The 20,685-nt window shown below is 41.1% G+C and overlaps 1 protein-coding gene across 1 annotated transcript in view; it reads left to right on the forward strand.

Annotated features, from left to right (window-relative positions):
• Window positions 1-20,685, forward strand: part of Arhgap10 (Rho GTPase activating protein 10) — a gene marked incomplete at its 5' end in the record, with an annotated part of 68,765 nt that overhangs the window by 37,219 nt on the left and 10,861 nt on the right. Inside the window, 2 exons of the mRNA XM_004638716.2 lie at window positions 2,741-2,900; window positions 19,658-19,789. Coding sequence (XP_004638773.1) covers window positions 2,741-2,900; window positions 19,658-19,789 — 292 coding nt within the window. The remainder of the gene's footprint in view (window positions 1-2,740; window positions 2,901-19,657; window positions 19,790-20,685) is intronic.

The following is a 20,685-nucleotide window of genomic DNA, read 5'->3' on the forward strand; positions in this document are numbered from 1 at the left end:
AGTCCAAGATCAGTCTAGGGGCTACAAAAGCAAGCACAAGGCCAGAACTGCATGCTTTACTTTTAGGATTTAAAACTGATAGATTTTTCAACAGTGCAGTAAAGAGATAAGAAAGATAAAAGAAGCCTTTAGTAAGTCCAAAGACATGGAGAGGATCAGGGCAGATGGGAAAGTCCTCTGGCCTGACACAAAGCTGAAGCTTCATGGGCTTTTGCCAGGCTGGAGTGGGAGGTGCAGTTTCAGTTACATGTAAGGAGCTGACTGGGGTCTCTCCTGTGTGTGTGGGAAAGGTGAGAGGAAACTGTGTCTGGGGCTGGAGTGGGGAGCTGGGGGAGGAGGTGGGTTCTGGGAAGATAAGCTGTGGTTTTAAGGGCTTCTGCCATGTTAGATGACCACCATAATAATTCAGCAGTTTATATTAGGGCCAGAACCTATCAAAAACAACTCAATTATTTATTTATTTATTTATTTAAAGCATACTATTAGCTTTTTCTAACATTTGGGCATACTTGGTCCTAGAATCCAGGGCTGAGGCTCAGCCACCCTGAAGGTGTTGGTGACTGCCCTTAAGGACTTCGTTGTTGAGGAACATTTGCTTCTATAAAGACTTTTTGACCAACTATTATAATCCCATCAACTGCAGAATGAGGCCAAGTTAGTGCCATCTCTGTGGACTCTGTCTGCAGATCACCCTGGGGGTGCTTATTTATTGGAAACTGGATTAGGCTGCAGACCCAACTTACAACACCTGCAGTTCAAGTGGATTTCATGGTAACTGGAGCATTGTAGGAGCAAGAAGACTAGTTGTTCTTGTGAGGTCTCTTTTCTATATTTTGTTTTTTACCTAAGCCCATACATGTACAAATGATATTAAACTTATTTCATGAAATGGTCCTCCTTGTATGCATAAATTAATTCCTATAGCAAATGCCTGTTCATTTTGGTTTGAATTCACCCCATGTGGTCATTACAGCAGACTGCATTATATGCATCGTCTTCCTTGATGTTCACAGGTGTTACAGCTTGTGTCTAGATGGCCTCTCAAAGCCTCATGCAGTCACAGGTGGGAGTTTTTCAGGAGTGGCTGAATCTACTATGTGTGATTGATTCATGGTGCGGTTAGGATTAAGGATGGGTGATTAGTAAATTAGCTCACTGATTCGTTTGGTACTGCCTCAGTTGCTCTTCTCATTGCTGGGACAAATACACAACATCCAAAATAAAAGAAGGAAAGGTTTATTTAGCTCAGAGTTAGTGGAGGTTTTAGTCCATACTTAGCTGGCTCCAAGGCAGTGTGGCACACAGCGGAGAGCAACCACTCATGACAGTGGCAAAAAGTGAGAAAGCAAAGGGAGGGGCAGCAGCTCCAGCTGGCTCTCTCCCCTCCTTACTTTGTAATGCAAATTAGCTACCCCAGGGCCGTGGTGTAGCACTCACATCTGCAAGTCCCAGCATAGAATCAAGAATCCAATCACAACCTCTTGAAGCTGCCCCATGACTGCATGAGGCTTTGAGGGGACAACTAGACACAAACCAAAGCACCACCCTAATTCCAGTACGCTGGATATAACATAAGAGCCAAAAGGGGCCTGTCTTATCTCTTGCTTACTGTGCAGCCTTCTGCCCACTATGAGCTAATTACTCCTCTGCAGTGCCTCTCTACCCTGCCACCTTGCCTTGGAGCCATCCAGTGATAGACCCAGACCTCTACAAGTTGTGCACCAAATACACCTTTCCCCCTTTAACTTTAGGTGTTGGGTATTTGTCTTAGCAACAAGAGAAAAGTAAGACAAAAGGTAATTGAAGTTTCTCTACATGAAGAATTTTAATAAATTGGACTTTTATAAATTGTGATACAAGATACCAGTTTAAGAGCCAGGTCTCTTTAGAGTTGTTTATTATGCACAAAACAATGACTGAGAATGGTTTAAAACGAGACCCAGTAGGTGGCCAGAAGGTTAGAGAGAGTCCTGTGCTGTGAGGCTGGTGTGTTGCTCCAGGCTTTCTTCCTGTCATCATGGATTCGTGCCTGGGCTTTTTGGGATTAGCACACCACTGTGGCTACCATGAAGGGGTTCTCTTCTTCTTGATCTGACTTGGATGATTGTGTTATGTAGTAGAGAAAAACTCTCTTTATTAGCTATGTTACTCAGCTTTCCTTTAGGAAAAAAAACACCCTAAGATAAATCGGCTTTATAGGAAGAAAAGTTCATCCTGGCTCACAGTTTTTGATGCTTCAGTTTATGGCAGTCTGGCTGATCTGCTTTTGGGTTTGTGGTGACGTAGCACACCAAAGCAAAAGCCATACGGCATGTGGGAGCTGCTCTTTTCTGACCTAGAAATTAATGGAAGGATGGGAAAGGGACTTAGGGCCCTGTGTCCCCTTCAGAGGCATACCCCAGTGACCACAAGACCCCTTAAAGTTGCCACCATTGCCTAATAAAATACCATGGACTGGGGTCTAAGCCTTTATAGCACATGGGCCTTTGGAGGACAGTGTGTATCCAAACTATAGCAGCCTGTGGTTTATTTTAAGCATCTTTGATACACATATATGCGCGCGCACCCCCCCGCCCCCGTGCCCCTGCAAAGATAGGACACTCAAATGCTCTCAGGCTGAATTGTAAATGCAATCTGGAATATAATTTGATTGACTAATCAAGTAATGACATGTAATTGTTAGCAGAGTTTCTTTTTCGTCTGAATATTTGTTTGACATTCAATGCTCTTTTCTGTCTAGGTGATAGTCCTAACTCTCCAAAGGAGGACACCCCTACTAGTAGTCAGGACTCACTTTCTTCACCATCTCCTACAACTGCAGCTGTCCATGGGCCCCTTGCACCAGACAGAAATCACCTCCTGGCAGATGTAGGAACCTGTGGGGACTTGACAGCCACTATGTAAGTTTCTGTGCTTTTTTTGGTTTGGTGCTAAGGGAAGGAGAACTGTGACCACCTTTACTTGGCAAGTAGGCACTGAAGCCATTAGAGCTACTTATTCTGTGTTCACTGTAGCTGCCCCAGGAAGAATGAGCCATAGGCTAGGGGGAAATTAACAGTATTTCAGATCTTCGGGTTTACAGGTCTATAATCCCAGCACTTGGGAGACTGAGGCAGGAAGATTGCCATGAGTTTAAGGCCAGCCTGGCTGCATAGTGAATTCACATCTTCTGGTTTATTTTGTAGCAGTTTTAGGTCATTCAGATGGACTTCATTACTGTTCTACTTAGGGTATTGTTTTACCACTTACACAGACTTTGAGAGAGCAGAGAATGCATGCATATGACGGATGGTTTCTTGGTATTTTAGTTACGTGAATGTTTGACACTAGTGTGTTAGCATGCTACTGTTTTACCCCTAGGGTCCTGCATAATAGAGACTCAATGACTGATACTTGATTTTATGTTCTGTGCTTTGATTTAGTGCCAGACATGTACAGATCAGCTCAGGTATATTAGGACATACAGTACAAATACGAAGACAAACAAATACAAAGTACCTTAACCTCATTTGAGTATACAAGAATTTGTCCTGCTGTGTTGATAGAGGCTGTGGAGTTGGGCAGAATGAGAGTTGATGTGGAACCTCGAAAGGACATCAGATTTCAAACAAGTATTCAGAGAACACAAAAACAACTTCATTCATAATTACAGGGTATTACTTAATTAGTCAATCAAATTATATCCAAAAATATACTTATGATTTACCCTGAGAGTGTTATTTTTTTTTTAAAACCAAAGTTGCTAAAAATAAATTGTAGATAATGATGTCATCTGACCCCAGCTAGGAATTCATGGGACTTTAAATGGATTGGAAAGTGTCCCTGACATTACTTGGCTTTTTATAGTTACAGCAGAATTCACATGAAATCATTATGAACCTATTAAGTATTAAGTGAGTCTGAAGAAATTTGGCATGTGGAAATTTTTGGGCCACCTAAAGATGTTGAAAAACTAACTTAAATCAGAGTGAAGTGCCCAACCAAGTATGGAAACATTCTCTAGATGAGTTTGTTTCCTTCTTGAGATTGTCATATATGTTTATTGCTCTAAATTCACATTTACTGTCCTCTCACACCTTTGGGATTGAATTCAGTGCCTCATACATGTTAGGTGAGCAGTACTACCACCGAGCTACATCGTACTCAGCCCATGTTTACTGTTTCTTATAAGAAGTCTTTTAAAATTTATTATTAAAGCAACAATAAAAGTAGTTACATAGGAACACAGAATCCTGATCCTAGCTGTGCTTGAGATCGAGTTTAGCCTGTGTGTGTTTCAGGGAAAGCCAGGTCCCAGATTATTTCTTTCAGTAAGTGTGAATCACAGTCAATGGAGAACACTTTAGTCAGTCATCTTTGCTCCACAGTGATTCTGCAGAAAAGTGACATTATGAGCCATGGGATAGCCATTGTTCAATTCACAGCATGCCCAGGCCTGAAACAAGAAGAGCTTGATATTTTTGGTCATAAATCAAATGAGGAGTGAATTTCCCAGTTTCCTATTCATACAAATTTGAAAATACCATGAGAAGCACATCAGCCTTGAGATCTGTAAAGGGAGGAGGGTAAGTGGAGTGGAAGCAGGTCTGCAAAGCAAATTTTTGTTAAAGTGCAAACTTGCCCCTACTTCAGGAACTAGATTTTTTTTTAAAGTGCAATAGAAGAAACAAGTTTTGTTTCTCTTAGGTGTTAGAATGCTTCTAGTATATGTTTTTGGATTTACTTATGAGCATTTTAGCTTAGCTTTGCCTTTGGTGATATATAGATGAGCTCTCTTAAAATAGGAACGTGCCTCAGAGTCACCTGGTAGGATTTTTTAAACCCATACTCCTTGGCCAGGTGTGCAGTTCAGTGATAGAGCACATGCTCAGTATGCTGGAGAACCTGAATTTGGTTAGCAAAACCAAGAAACTACACTGGAAGACCACACCCCAGAGTGAATATTTTGGTGGTTCTGAGAGGGGGCCCTGAGAGTTTTCATTTCTAGTAAGTTCCCGGGTGATGAGGGGATTCACCAGTCTTGACCTGGGGATTTTTGTTTCTGCACCTCATTATTCTAGTGTGTGTTCATTGTAGACAGCTTTGCTGAGCAGTGTAATTAGTATAAGTGATTTCTCTGCCTATTTTTAAATATGTTTTTATTTTTAACTGGCTGGCAGTGACTGCATATACTTACGTGGTACAGTGTAACATTTCAGTACATGCATACAATGTGTAATGGTCAGATCAGGGTAATGAGCATATTGATCACTTTAAATGCTTATCATTCCTGTGTTTTGGGACCTTTCCAGATTGTCTGTACTAGGTGTTTTGGAAATATGCATCCAGTTATCCCACTTGTGCTGCAGAGCATTTGAAGCTGCTCCTCATTCAACCACACTGCTATGCCAGTTATCTTCCCCTCTCTGATCCCTTCTTACTCTCTTCAGTCTCTAGAACTAATTGTTCTGTGCCAGTGATGGTGAGCCTTTGAAAGACAAGTTCCCAGACTGCAATGCAAAACCTACTTATTTCTTGCAAAGTGCCAGCACTGCAATTAAATCTGAATACTGAGATTTCAGTTTATGAAAAACAACTCGTACTTTATACTTAACATCTTTTCTCTTAAAAGAAAAATAACACAAGTGCCATAGGCTTGCCACCCCTGTGCTTTGCTCTACTTTCTTAAAAATCAATGATTTTAGCTTCTGTGTGTAAGTATGAAAACATGCACTAAAAAACCACACTTCTAATATGGTGTGTTTGTTGTCTTTCCCATTGCCTGCATGTACATCCTGAATATTTTGATTCTTTATGTCTTAAATATCTTCCTGCTTACCTATTTAAGGTGATCTGACCTCTCTTCAGGTTCTAATTTAGTTTTCATCTCCAGGAAGTCTTCCTTTGTACTCTAGTCTACAAGGGGGCCTTTAAATAATACCTTTTTTACTGATACTCATTATTCGGCATCAATAAAATGTAGCCTTTGAATATTAAGTTATTGTGTGTCATCTAGTATTATTTCATATTTATGTGTGTATATCTTTCTATATCTCTTTTCCTTGCCTGAAACTAGACTATAAAATTTTCAGTTATAGAAATTGAATCTTGGGCCAGGGACATAGCTCAGCAGCACAGTGTCTGACTGGCAAGCACAAGGTCCTTAGTTCAATTTTCGGTATCCCCTAAAAAATAAATTGAATTTGATACCCTAAACTTTTTCTGATATTGATGTAGTTGTTAGGTCATTTAATTTCTTGGATTATTTTGTAGTTGTAAAAACACATGCTTTTTTGAAATCCCATTTTTGCCTGCATATTCTGCCATGTCTCGTAGGCTACCTGTTGATTTTCTGTTCCACCTTCCTTCTTCCTTATAAAGAAAAATTAAAAGCCCATCTTCCAGGAATTCCTGGAAATAGTATCATCAGTTTCTCTTTACAGCACTTTGTTTCCTTAGCATTTACAAGCCCCCCCCCCCGTGTGTGTGTGTGTGTGTGTGTGTGTGTGTGTATGTATGTGTTCGTTCTCTTCTGCCTTCCCTTATTTCTTGAGTGTTAACTACTGCAGGTTTTGAGTAAAAGCTCATTAGATTCCTTTGTAACCAGAGTGGTGAGATGGAATCATTAAAACTCTGCCCAGGGAGTTACAAAGGAGGTATTGCCTGTGTTGCTTGGTTTAGAACCAGGTTGGTTGATTCTCTTTTCCAAGAGTAACACTTATCTCAGGTCCCTAGGTATGAAGTCCACCTGTATGTGGATCACATAGAAACCCAATCGCCCTCTTGTACAGAAATCCTATAACCTTAGCCATGGAAAGAAAATTTGCAGAGGAAAACCTACAGCTGTGATTCTGATAGAGGCAATGTGTAAATAACATCTGTGGCCTCTGGCAGGTGGAAAACAATGTGGCAGAATTGGATTTCTTGAATTTTTGCTGTTTATGACTTGTAAGTATTATTCATTGCAGTCGATCCATCTGGAACTATTACTTACCTGTGCACTTGGTAAGGTGATGGGTGACTTCATTGCTAGTGAAGAATTGCTAGCTCAGTCTCCTTGGAGGACATTACATCATAGGTCAAGGTATTTCAAATGTTCCAAAGTCATTTTCCCCCCAATAAAGTGTTTTGTCTAAACAAGTTTTCTTCAATTGTAATTGATGGAGCTGGGTTCTTGACAAGTAATTCTTTTTGGATTTTCTGCCACAGAAGAAAATTTCTTTTAAGAAATATCAGGCATTGTTCTCTGCTTTCTCTACCAATTTCAGATGAAAAGGCATATTTTCTTTTCTGTTAATTCAAGTTGGAGACTCTCTAGTGTAAGTTTTTCTAGCTGGGGATATCTGTACCTCAAGACATATCTCACAAAGGACTGGCAGCCACCTGCTGAGAGGCTTGGCTTTATTTATACTGAATGGTAACCTATTCCCAAAACATGTCCTGGCTATTGCCCTCAGCCACTGTTGTACCCCAGGGACTGATGCCTGTGCAGACTTGATGTTGGTTGGTTGGTTATTTTTGCTTTTGTTTATTTTTTGGCCACTGTACCCATGGGCCTCATGCATAAGCATGTACTCTACCAGTGAGCTGTACTTCCAGCCTGGTAATATTTATTTAAAATTACTAGATTAAAAAAAGGTGCTAGAGCATGCCTGTAGTCCTAGCTACATGGGAGATTAAGGTACCAAGATAATTTGAACCAGGAATTTGGAGCCAACCTGCACAATGCAGTGAGACCCTGTCTCAAACAAAAATGAGAAAAAGGTCACTCAGTAGTGCACTCCATTTTCTGTGCAAAACCTTGTACATGTTATCAACCTACTTTATGTAAACTTAACCAAATAGAAGTTTCCTAGAGTCAGCTGCTTGGCACTTCAGATTACGTCACCATTGCCCCAGGACCACTTTTTAGCAAGTTGATGAATTTTGCTAGGAGATAGCAAGTTACTTTTTGAATATCATTTGTGGCTTAGCATATATTGCAGTGGTTTTTGATTTATGAGGCTCAGAAAGATAATAATTTTAAACAGTTTTGAACAGATTTCTGAGGAATTTAGCACAATACTAGAAATTACAGGATAATAGCCACAGGCAGACTTTGTCTTCACTTCCTCCTTCCCTTTTTTGCCTTTACTGTCCTCTCTGTTCTAAGAGACTTCTTCAACCACATACTCCTGTGTGTGTTTTGCTAGGCTGGAACCCAGGGTGTCTTGAATGCTATGCAAGTGCTCTACTGCTGAGCTAACCTACAGCCCCATTTGGACTTTCTTTGTTCTCACTCCTTCCAAACCTATTGGACCAGAGCAGTGTATTCACCATAGAAGTTGGTGTCGTTTTGATATTTTTAGCCATAATATTATGTCTATTATTTGAAAAGAAAATTAGGGAAATTATCTTTGTAAAGTTTTGCTTTTTTGCTTCCAACTAAAAAGAGAACACATTGCTTGTAATAAGAGTAGGGAAGGTACATAAATTTAGGTAGAAATTATCTTTCTTACTTCACCTTCTGCTGGGACAAAATACCTGGTACCCATAACTTAAGGGAGAGGTTGATTTTTGACTTCCATTTAAGTCCATAGTTGGCTGGCTCCAAGGCCAGGCAGGATGGTAGAGGGGCATAGCAGAGGAGAGTGACTCATCCCTGGTAGAAAAGAAGCAGAGTGTTAAGGGAGGAGGGGAAGGGAGATCCGCCTTTTGAGAACATTACTACAGTGACCTGCCTCTTCTAACCAGGCCCTACCTCATCACATTAAGTTAGATTTGGTGCCCCACAATGCCTTTCACCCATGTGAGGCTTTGGGCCCCATTTTAGATCTAGATTATAATAGGGATCCAGGGTCATACTTCACGCAGAGGAATGAATTGCCAATTATAACAGTTTCCAGCTTTATTTCCCATTAGATTAACAACTTTAGTCTTCTTTCTTCTAATTTGACCTTGGTTCCAGAATCTGGTGAATTCCAAGAATTGAGATCTCTAACGGAGCCAGTGCCTTCCTAGAGAAGGGTGTTCTGTATGGTACTTAGCACTGTGAAGGAGGGATTGGGGGCAGTGCCTGCTTCTGTACTAGAGCAGGGAACAGGGCCACTCAGCAGGTTCAGAGAGTTTGTAGTCCAGGGCCTGTGAAGTTTAAGGAAGAGCAGGGGGCACATGGTACCTTGTGGTGAGTCCATAGCAGACTTTAAAATTCTGCTCAGAGGAGGTCTCCTTTCTGTATCTCATGGAGGCATGGGGGCCAAATGGGCTTCTGAAACGTTTGCTATAGTGTAGGCTGGTATTTTGAGGCTCTGGATGTGCTTCATTACTTACACTCTCAAATTTCTCAGAATCAGAGACCATGGAGCATTAGGTACCACAGGGCTATAGACTTTGCTTTAGCTGCTTTTTAAATGATAGTTCATGCAAATGCTCGTGTCAACACAGCAGGGTAGATAGAGCTTTATTTTTAAAGAAAGTGAGACCTAGGGCATAAAGTGCAAAGGAAAACTGGCTCAGGCCATCTGACTAGTAAGGGACACAGGTGAATTCTGACTTCCAACCTTCTTGCCTTGTTACTTTAGGGTTCCCTTAGGTTGGTTTTACTGTACAGATTGAAATTGTTTTACATAGAGCCATTATTCAAATGGGACCCTTTAAGCTCAGAGTAACAGCCTTGGCTGTTAGCTGGCCACTTCCCTTTCTTCAGAGGGGCCCCTCACCATGTTAAACCACACAGCTGTGGTTTACAAGAATCTGTGGGGAAAAGACTTGAAAGTGGTTGTTATGCATTTATCACCCATCCATTTGGGAAGATGGGGAAGACAGTGCTCCCCCTCCCCCAGCTTAGTCAAGAGACTTGGAATATTGATTTGTGCACTCCAGCAACATCCATAATCTTTTATGCCAGAAAGATGATCCATTGTCATCCTTGACTCTGGGTGAAGCTAATCATAGGGCTGGTGTACTTGGCCATTGACCATACATGTGTATTGACATTTATTGTAGGGATACAACTTTTGTCATTTTTATTTCCTTATGTTCTTACCTTCCATCTTTGCATAGAAACTCTGCCATTCCAACTGTCTAGCATCTTTATGGCATTCAATATGAATCTATTGTGACTTGCTAAAGTAATTGTGGTATTTTTGTAGAGTACTGGGCGCTTGTGTATGACTGGAGCCATGTCTTTTGCTGTGGTGTGACTGCAAGTTCTGAAATGTGGAAGCTTTATTTTTAAGCCAGAATGTTGATCATCCTTATAACTGTAATCCCTCATAATGACAAGTTGACTTTCTAAAGTATTCATGCTTGAATTTTGGAGTGACTTTTGGACTGCTTAAGACCTTAAAAATCTTCAGGTTGTTTGTTAACATGGTCTTGTTTTGGTTTTTCTTTTCTTTCTTTTTTTTTTTTTTCTTTCGTTCTTTTGTTGTTGTTGTTGTTACAGTAAAGATTGTCTTACTTGATGCTGTGGTTGGAATTTATTTCCTGTTTATGATCTGACTATATCTCAGGGGCCTCATGAGTGTTCTCTATAAGCTGGAGACAGTTCAGACTGGCAAAAAATTGATTTCAAAGTTAAGCAGGTCTGAATTTGCTTCCTCCTTCTGCCTCTTAAAACCATAGAGACCTTATGTAAGTTATTTAACCAAACCAAGGCTTAGCAAGATTAGCTGTAAAAGGGGAGTAATTATATCCACCACTCTGGATAGTTGTGAGGTTTCAAGATATGGAGTGTAATAAAACCCAGTTACAGGTCTCCTGAGTCTCTAGACATGCTTAGATCCCCTCCCCCAACCTAATTTGATCTTCTTAGTCTAACTTAACCCTGACTTCCTGGTTCTTGGGTTATGTAATGATCTCATTAAACAGTTTAGGGAGATAGCATTGGTAGTGTTGGAGTTGTGGCCCTGAAACTTGTTTTTAGTGGATTCACCCTGGCCTCCTCTCTCAGTTTCTCTGGATCTCAGAGATTTGGCTGTTAGCTCTCACGTGGCCAAGACGTGGTAAAGCCCTTGGGACTTGGCCAGCTCTGTAAATCACTCTTGAGCATACCAGGTGGCTCACCTGTCATAACAGATAGCCCATTAATCAACTCTATAAGTAACCATAAGATTTTTTTTTTTTTAGCAGAATAATTTTGTGCCCCTTCTGAGCTATGCTTGGCTCTATTTATGTGTTCAGCCTTCGTGTTAGGTGGCAGCTATACCACCTAAGAATTATGCTGATAGAAACATTCTTGCAAGTGACCCGCAAGACACAACCCTCAGACCTCAAAGCCCCGTAATTTTCTGAAATGAAGCTGTAGTTCCTTTCTGTTCAGCTAATAAGTTCAGGTTCAGCCCACTTGCCTGATTCCACAGTGATTATCTGGAAGGAGGAAAGATGGGATTTAAGACATTCTAGGAGTAGAAGATTGGCCTAAGATGTAATTCTTTTTTTTTAATAGAAAATTATTTTTAAAGAACATTAAAAATGATACAAAATTTTAAAGCAAGATAGGAGATTAACAATAGTCACATTGCATATTGTTATCGTCAAAGTAGCTTTTCTCAGAGATGTAATTCTACCACAGTTCTCTTATAGCAACACCAAGAATGTTCCCCTGGGGGTGAACTTTGTAAGGTGGTAGATGACAGTTTGGTGGTCTTGTTAAAGGAAGTGATCAGGAGCCTTAGCGTCTCACAGTTAAGGACCAGGTACTCACTGTGCCTGTGCTCCTTATTGTGGGGCACGAAGGACTTTTCCAGGGACCCTCCTCACATCCCTACTCATATATTTCCTCCAAAAGATGGGTTTTTCCAAGGCTTGGAGCCATGGAAATAAATGACAGTGTTTGTGTGCTGGCTTGGTGAGCTGGCCTATTCCCTCCTGGATGAGAGGCAGTGGGGGTGATGGAAGGGAACTTTTGCTATGAAGCACTTGGAGTTTGCTGGTTTGCTCCAGGCACATTCTGGGGAGGCTGCAGGGAGGGGCAGGGCCTTCTTAAGCTAGGGAGAGTTTGCCATCCATATGGCTCTGCTTCCTTCAGCCCAGCTAAGTAAGTCTTCACCTGGTCCATCTAGTCCAGGGGATATCAGTCACTAAGTTTGTCAGTAGGGTTCAGTGAATACAGCTACATTCAGGCTATTGCATTTTGCCTCTGGCCATTTTTAACTTACAGTGATAGCAGAGGGTGAGTAGTTGGGAGAGACCTCATGGTCCGGAAATCCGAAAGTAGTTCTTGTGTGGCCCTTTATAGGACAAGTTTGCTGGCTTTTATTTTAATCTACTAGCCAAACTAATCTGCTTGGTGAAGCCCACATTTCTGCAAAGTGAGTTTCCAGGATAGCAGTTAACTGCCATGTAGAGTTGGTCAATGGGTCCCGCAGGTGACTCAAAACCCAGTTTCCTTATGGTTTTGACTGCCTTCAGGTGCATGATTATACTAAAGACCCTGCAAAGGGTCTTTAGTGTTTCATTGACTTTAAAAGTTTATTTGGGATTTTTCTTTTTTATCATCTTCTATTTAAGATAATTTTTTTTTTATTTTGGAATAGTTTTAGAGTTGGACTTAAGTTACAAAGATAATATTCAGTTCCTGTGGACTTTTCACCCAGTTTCTTAGTAAACATCTTAAAGAACCATCGTCCCAGCTTCTCCACCAGTGTTCTTTTCTGGCTCTAGGATTCAATACAGGATTCCACATTGTATGTAATTATCTTTTTCCCCCCAAAGATCAAATCCACTTAATATCTTTGTAATTTTTCTGCTCTAATATAATTTATTTGTCATCTCATAGTAACAAATGATTGTTAGTGACGTAGCCCAAGATCAGAGGCAAAGTCTGATTCTGAAATACAGCTGGTCATAATGGCTGTATTTATTGAGTGCTTCCTATATTCCAGTCAGTGCTATGCATTTTTAGACTATCTCACTTAGATTACAAAATGATGTGGCCTGTGAATAATGGTATTTTCCACTTTTCCTGAGGAGACTAAGTTACGTGGCCAGGTTTCAGTGGCTTTTGACTCACACCTGAGCTAATGAGATAAATTGTGCCCTTCTGGAAACCCTCAGCCATTCTCTTCTCACCACAGCCTCTAGCTAGCAAGTAGTATCCTGTTTTTTATTTCCAAAAAAGGGGGCAAACTTAGGAATTCGAAATTGCAGATGAAAATGCAGGCCGTCAGTGGCAGTAGCAGCAGCTTTGGAGCCCAAGGCTCTCTGTGGAATGGCAGCATTTCAGGTAGTCGCAGCGTGAGGATCATTCCTTATCAGTCCTTCTTGCCAGTAACTCATGGTCCTGCCTCTGAGTATCCTGTTCTTGTCATTGTGGTATGTTCCATGTACTGCAGGCTTGGGTTGAGCTCTGTGCTGCTGTCATGTCCAAAGAGGCTATATTGTTGAATCTCACCCTTTCCAAGATTTAGTCTTCTCGCATGTAGGTGTCAGGGACTGATAAGGTCAGTGAGAAGAAGTGAACTGTGTATGTGCATTGGTGTAGCACAGTGCCTTGTATGGGTGTACGTGCGGTGGGAGGTGAGGATGATACTGACAAAAGGTCGTATGAGCCCTTGGGTACTGTTTCCCACCACCACAGAGCCTTGCCACTTGTCTGATGACAGGTTGGTGCCTTCTCCCCTATTCTGGCGACCCAGCACCCAGCCAGTGTGCTGCGTTGTGATCGCTAACTGTTGCAGCTGCTGCAGAGCAGCTAGTGCCATAGTCCTCTTGGAGTCCCTAGAACCTAGCACCGGGCTTGACAAATAGTTGTCAGAGTATCTGATAACCCAAGGGGCCCATGTCAGACCCTCCTTTTGGTAGTGAAAGCTTCCTTGTCCAGCCCAGTGGTTGACATGATGGTGACTTTCTAGCCACAGGCCTTGGCTTCTCTGCACTTCTCTTCCCCCTCCATGTGTATGTTCCCCCTCCATGAGCCAAACAATGCACTTGCTGTGGCATCCTCTCTCCCTGGCACTTAAGGAATAACTGTGGCATTTATTTGAACAGAGATTTCCCAATCATATAAAGATCTACAATATTTCCTTCTGTCTTTATTAACATTTTCAAACACGTTTTGCCCAGGACAGCTGTTCTAGACTTAGGTTGTACTTTTTCCCAGACTTGCATGAAAGATCATTTCACCAATGTGTTAGCTGCTGCTTGGAGACCTTGGAAATGAGTTTTTAAAATCTTTTCACCCCAGTGCAAACTTCTGATTTGATTCTAATATCATATAGTAATAGTCAAATATCATGGTATTTGGAGGATTTAGTCAGGAGAAGTCATTTCTTGACACTGCTTTCTCTGCTTTATCTCCTTGAATTTTAAATTGTGCTCAGTGCTCCAAGAGCCACAAATCAGCGCTTATATCACCAGTGCCACCCATAGCCAGTTCCGTCTGTGCTATGCAAGAAATGTCTGTCAGCTGCAGGAGTTCTCAGGAGGCCCATGCAGCTGGTGGTGAGTTTTCGCTGTTAAGGCCCTAGCCCCCTCCTGCCTTTCCAAAACATTTGTGCTCTTCTGTTGCCAGAAAACATTTGTGCTCTTCTGTTAATATGCATGGAGCATAGAGTCTGGTATTGGAGAAGATCGGATCACAGTTTGATTCAGAAGCAGCCTGGACTGCTGATTTATTACATTTGATAAAATAAACTTCATAAAGTGTACACATAGACAGCTACTGCCATAATTTCCTGTATTTGCTTCACTTCCCCACCACCCTGCAAAACCAATAGTGCCTTTCCTGGATAGTTGCCTGTTTTTCCAGAGCAGGGGTGTGGATTCTTATTATAGCAGAGTGTTCCCTCCCCATTTACACATGCGCATCTTCCATCTCTAGCCTGTTAGCTTTCTTCACTCCTCTTTTGCCCCCTCTACTGCCCCTAGACCTCTAGTCCTGCAGATTTCCTGGTTGTCTCAGTCTCACAGAGGTATTGCTATTTGCAGGAATGTGTTTCTGAGTTAGCAGTTTGCTGTCTTGATGTGTTTTTAGTGAAATGCTCTTGTCTCTGTTGGTTCTTCTTTTCTTGAGATGTTCTTATGATGTTGGCTCTTGGAAAATGGAGCCAGCTCATCATAGGAGAAAACTTTGAGTTCAGTGTGTTGGAATGGAAAGATGGCACAAAAATTTTAGTGTTCTCTTTAACTCAGTTTTGTTTTGGTAAATGCGGTTGCTGAGCTTTTGAGGGAGAGTAGACATCTTCATTTTTGGCATACCACAACTTGGCTTTCGAGGAATTTGTGGCCCTTAGGTACTTTGTGTAAACAGTCAGTAGCTCTTCATTAAATAGATTTGGTAGTTTGTGCTCATGGTAGGCTTGCCCATCAGAAACTCTTCGAAGGGACAGTGGGAAGGAGGTAATCGATTTTTTAAAGCACTTTAAATTTGAGAATTGACAGAAAATATTACTCAGATTATTTTATGCTTTAGCATGTATTGAGATTTTCATTCTCAAATCCAGTCATCTTTGCCCTTTAACCCAAAGACACTCAATCTGAGTATCTTTTAAGGACGAGACACTCAAGAACAATGTACACTATGTAATTTTACCCTGTATGCAAAGTACTCAACCTACCAGGACCTACTTGATATTGGCAGAAGATACGGAATTCCTGGTTGACTCCAAAGGACATTGCTAATCACAGTAGTAACAGTAGTGGAAATATCAGTGTTTTTTCACATCTGTTCCTAGGATCCCATTTCTCATAGAGTGAGGCAGTATGGGCCAGGTAACAGCTGCCTATGGGGTGCTGCAGGACAATAACCTAGACTCAGAAAACCCACATCTTTTCTGGTGGGTAAAGATAATGCTTCAGTCCAGAGAGATAAAACCTCTATCTGTGAAGATCATTTGCCCTACTAGTAGCCTCAAGAAAAGATTAAACAAATGTGGGTGGTATGGTATCTCTTGTCCACTATATGTTCAGAAACACAAGATACCCATGGAGAATGGTCTCCTACCTGATAGGTGGATTGGATAGAACCATTCTAGATAGACAGGAGAGGAGGGTAACCTCTCCTATATGTGTATGTATTAGGGAGCCCTTGTTGAGGAAAAACTGGTAGACCTGTGTAATGGGCTGGCATTCCATAAAGAAAAGCCTAGTTAGCATTACTTTGAAATGTGGGAAATAGGCTGGGGAGATAGTTCAGCAGTCTAAACACCTGCCTGGCAAGCGCAAAGTCCTGGGTTTGAACCCCAGTACCACATGCTTTGCCTGCCTGGGAATCCTAGGTGCTCCGTGCCAGCCACCCAAACTGGGCTTGGTGGCTTATACTGTAACCCCCGCTCTGGGGGAGAGGCTGAGACAGGAGGATCACTACAAGTCTGAGGTAGCAAATAAAGAAATAGAAGATTTTAAAAAAAAAAAATTACAGAAAGATATGGTAAACATCAGAAAATCTTTTTAAGGCCAGTATTCTCCTCTACTTTTTGAGAAATACAGATATTAAAATGTTTTATTCCTTTTAGGAAAATTATCTAGATTCTAGAAAGTACCATGATTATGATAATGAAGCTGATCTTTACCATTTGGGGCTCTCAAAGACACATGGACAGCCTGTTTTGGGGAGACCCCTATAAATGCTTATCCTCTGCCCTTTGCTGACAGACACACTGATTAATGGTGTGAACGGAGCATGTTTGGATACTCAACTGTGACCTTACCCTTGCTCTTTCCAGAGGATAAGGTTGTGAACAGTTCCTTCTGTCTAGGCAGCTACTGAACTCTGACTTCCAAACCTTGTTTAGCTGTACAGGTCTCTTCTTTCACACAGCTTGCAGTTCTCCGTGAGATTTATCCTTCATTTCCATGAAGACTGTTTCTACACTTGCATTTTGGCACTGTACTTGAATGCTGCAGTTTACACAGCCTCTGTGCCCATGTGGGATTCTGAAGTCCAAAGCTTCTGAGATGCTGCGAGAAAAGCTAAGAAAACAGATACTGAAATTGAAATTTAATTGAGAAATCTAAAAGTTTATTTTGGAAATTAGTGACTGCTGGATTACACATAATGTATGTATGTATAGGAACAAGAACAGATAGTTCTCAGAAAGCAAAGAAATGTAACAGGAGAATTTAAGAATTTGACCTTGGCCAGGGATTGCTAATTCTGACTTCCTAGTTTGGGGAAAAGACACAGACCTTATATTCTGCACGTATTTGTCCCAAAAATCTTTCACTTTCTAAAAACCAAGGGATGTTTTCTCTTGAAGAAGAAAAAGTGAATTTTTCTAAAATAAAGGTGCATTAAGTAGGTAACAGCTATACAATTTATGATGTTTATTTTTAAAAGACCTTGGAAATAGTCCACTGTTTATCTTTGTCCTGTAGCTGTCCTCCCTCTAAATATTGGCCATCACTTAATCTCTTGTCTTCTCACAGTGAGACAGAGTTGATGGGGGTGTGGTACAACATCTCCTCACCCACCGCCACCACCCTGGAAGCACCTTGAATAATTGCTGTGAGATTTCATGGCAATTATTTGGCTTAACTATAGCCTTAAATTCCTTATCAGCCTTCACTCATCCCTTCCTCTCCTTTGACTTCCTGATCAGTAAGATGTCATTAAAGATTCATTTTCTGCTGAAGAATTGAATGCTTTTTGTAGCTGTTGATTCAGATCACTTTAAGATTTATAGATTTCTTGGCTTAGGATGAAATAGGTTTTATGACTCCCAAATGAATGGCTGGATAGGGAAATTGTAAATATGTTCTTTATAGATTTTTTTTTTCTTTCTCTCCCCCTTTTTTCTGGGCATAGGTTAAGAAATCTGTACATTAGTTATGTACCAAGTCAGTAATGCAGTCTTTCACACAATTCAATTGTGATCTTTGAATTTCAGAATCGGTTTGTACATGTTGGGTGAAAGTTTCATGTTCCTAGCCTTGCATCTGTCTTAGTGAAGGCTACAGAAAGAATTAAGGATATGATCTTCCCACAGGGCAAGACAAATACTTGACACCATCAGAGAGTACCTAGTCCCAGTTACCCACCCATGTGTGGGTGAGACAAGGTTTTGGAGGTACCTAGTATCTTGTGTAGGCAGAGGAGGAGGAAGCCAGAGCAGAGAGGGCCAGCCTCATGGCTGGGAGGGGCAGCGCTAGAAGGGAGGCTTCTATGGTAGCAGGAGAGGCATGAGGCTCTCAGGAGACTGAGTATGGTAGAACTGCTCTGAGGTCACTCAGTGTGGTAGCCTTGGACAGTGGGCTGAGGAATAGTCAGAAGACTATGCTGGCAGTAGAATGTTCTGCTGGTGAGAAGAGGTAGCAAGGTGTAGCCCAGAAAGTCTGTTCAATTAAAAATGGACAAATCCCTGCATTGGTTCTGCTACAGAAGAGGCAGAGATGGATGGAGTGCTTAGCAATGCAGAGTGACAAAGAAATTCTCATGGGAACTGGTTTATGCTGAAGAGGATGAATTTATGGTAAAGAATATCTGGGTATGGCAATATCAAATACAGTGGTATTGAAAATAGCTCAGTCAACGGGCTGGCAGTGTAGCTTGGTGATAGAGGACTCGTGTAGCACTCACAGGCCCTAGGCTTGATTCCCAGCCTGAGGAGACAGAGTGAGGATTTTGCAAAATGGAAGAGTTTTCTGTACTGTACTTTTGAAGGAAATTGCCATAGGCACAGGGCTCCATGTCTGAGGTTGTTGGAGAATAGTTCAGATCACCACATATTTATGTATTTATAGACCCCTCCAGAATTCTTTTATTGATCATCTTTTTCAACATGGAAGTTCTGAGTGCTTATATTGTTTACTGTTTAGTGATTTCTTAATCTTTTTTTCCTATAAGAATCCTAACTCTTAATGTCCTTTTTTTTTTTCCTGAGTCTCCACACGTAGATGCCCCACTGAGAGTGCTTTATATATCAAAATATTGTCTGTTGATCTTTGGCAGTTATAGGCTAAAGACTTGATTGAAGATTACTGTGATTCACCTATTAGGTAGAAAAGAAATGAGTGCATATGGTCCCCTGTTTAGGATGGTTTGACCTAGGATTCTCCAACTTTATGAAAATGTCAGAGTGACACTCATTCCACAGAAACCATGCTTTGGGGGCTGGGGTGATGGCTCAGTGGAATAAGTGCTTCCCTGGCAAGCATGAGGGCCTGAGTTCAACCCCTGGTTCCACCAAAAAAAAAAAAAAAAAAGAAACCATGCTTTGAATTCTGATTGTTGGGCTGCTGGTAAGTGGTATGGTCTTCCTTCTCAGTGTTGGGGAGTAGCCCTCACCTCCAACTCCTAGATAGCCATAGGATCTCAAGAGAAACAACAGATCCTGTATGGTGTACTACATTGCTAAGATATGTGGTAGGTTAGGTGCATTAAATGCATTTTTGGTTTATAGTAATTTTAAGTTTTGATGAGTTTATCAGACTCTAATTCCAAGGGAAGAGAAAAAAAATCTTAAGCATCCAAGCCATTTTAGGCACATGATAGCGAAAAGACATGGTACTAAGTTAGAGGAGATGGAATCATCCCTACAAATCTGCAGGAGTATATTGTGATCGCTCTGGTTTCAGTTTGTGGCTTTTAGGTGGATGGTTGGTACTTTGGGCTAAGGCCTGGGAGGATATAGAGAAGTCTTTGTCCCTACTAGTCTGAAGAGATGCAGGAACTGGTCTTCTGAGAATGGGTTGTTGTACATATGGAGTTCTGTGGTGTTCATGCTATTAACCTTGTCCTTCCAACCTCCATCCTTAGCCCAGGCCAGCCACGATCATCTATGGCCCAGTGGCTTAATCCACAATCTCCAAGCACATCAGGCCCCACTGCAGATGTTTCCTCTCCTTTCCCCACTTCTGCTACCACCAGAGTGGACAAGCCACCGGAAAGGTATGCGGTTTGAAACGTGATGTAAAATACATTGGTGGTGCCCAGAATGGGCTCTATAAACCTATGTCTTGCACTAGAACAGGCTTGCCCAGCATCCTGGACCTTGTTGCCAACATTTGTAACTTTGCATGTCTCTTTGCTTTATTTCAGTAGCAAGCACAATCATTTTTTTTTTTTTTTTGTTTCCTAAGGGGATTGGTTCTGGCCTTCTTACACAAATTAAAATATGCCCATATTCCAGGCTTTTAGATAACATGGGACTATATTTGCACATAGCCTATATTTCCTCCTATATATTTAAAATTATTCCTAGGTAGCTTAATACCTAATACAATGTAAGCTGCTAAGTAAATAATTATTACACTTTATAGTTTTTTTTCCCATAATTTTATTGATAAATAAATAGCAATGAGATAGTTTCAAATCAAATTGGTAGGACAGTTTCAATAATTAACACATTGCATACATTCTTCCTAGTGGTTAATTGCTATACAAGATGCAGACATGATATACTATTTACAAACACCATTAGAAAAAATCACTCTATTCATTAAGAGAATGTAACTATATATGTATCCTAACCACTTTCAATACATAGATACAAAACGGACATTCATCTGTATACCCTTTTTTAAGTTCCATTATTTGAATATTATAGGTGTATAAACTCAGCAAAATATTCTAAAAGAGTCCAGTAGCCCATAATAGTATTGGGGCTTCCGCTTCACTGGCAATGTCAGAAATTGCTGACCTGAGTCCCCTAAAGCTCAACATAACAGCATGGCTTTACTTCTTATATTTCGTTTTTATACTTTTCTGCTGGATGGTTAAGACCAAGGTAAAGGAGGACCTATGCAACAAGAGTTGTAGCTTTTGGGTCTGATAAGGTCAGTGAA

Source organism: Octodon degus, unplaced genomic scaffold (genome assembly GCF_000260255.1).
Source record: "Octodon degus isolate 3935 unplaced genomic scaffold, OctDeg1.0 scaffold00101, whole genome shotgun sequence".
Classification (NCBI taxonomy): domain Eukaryota; kingdom Metazoa; phylum Chordata; class Mammalia; order Rodentia; family Octodontidae; genus Octodon; species Octodon degus.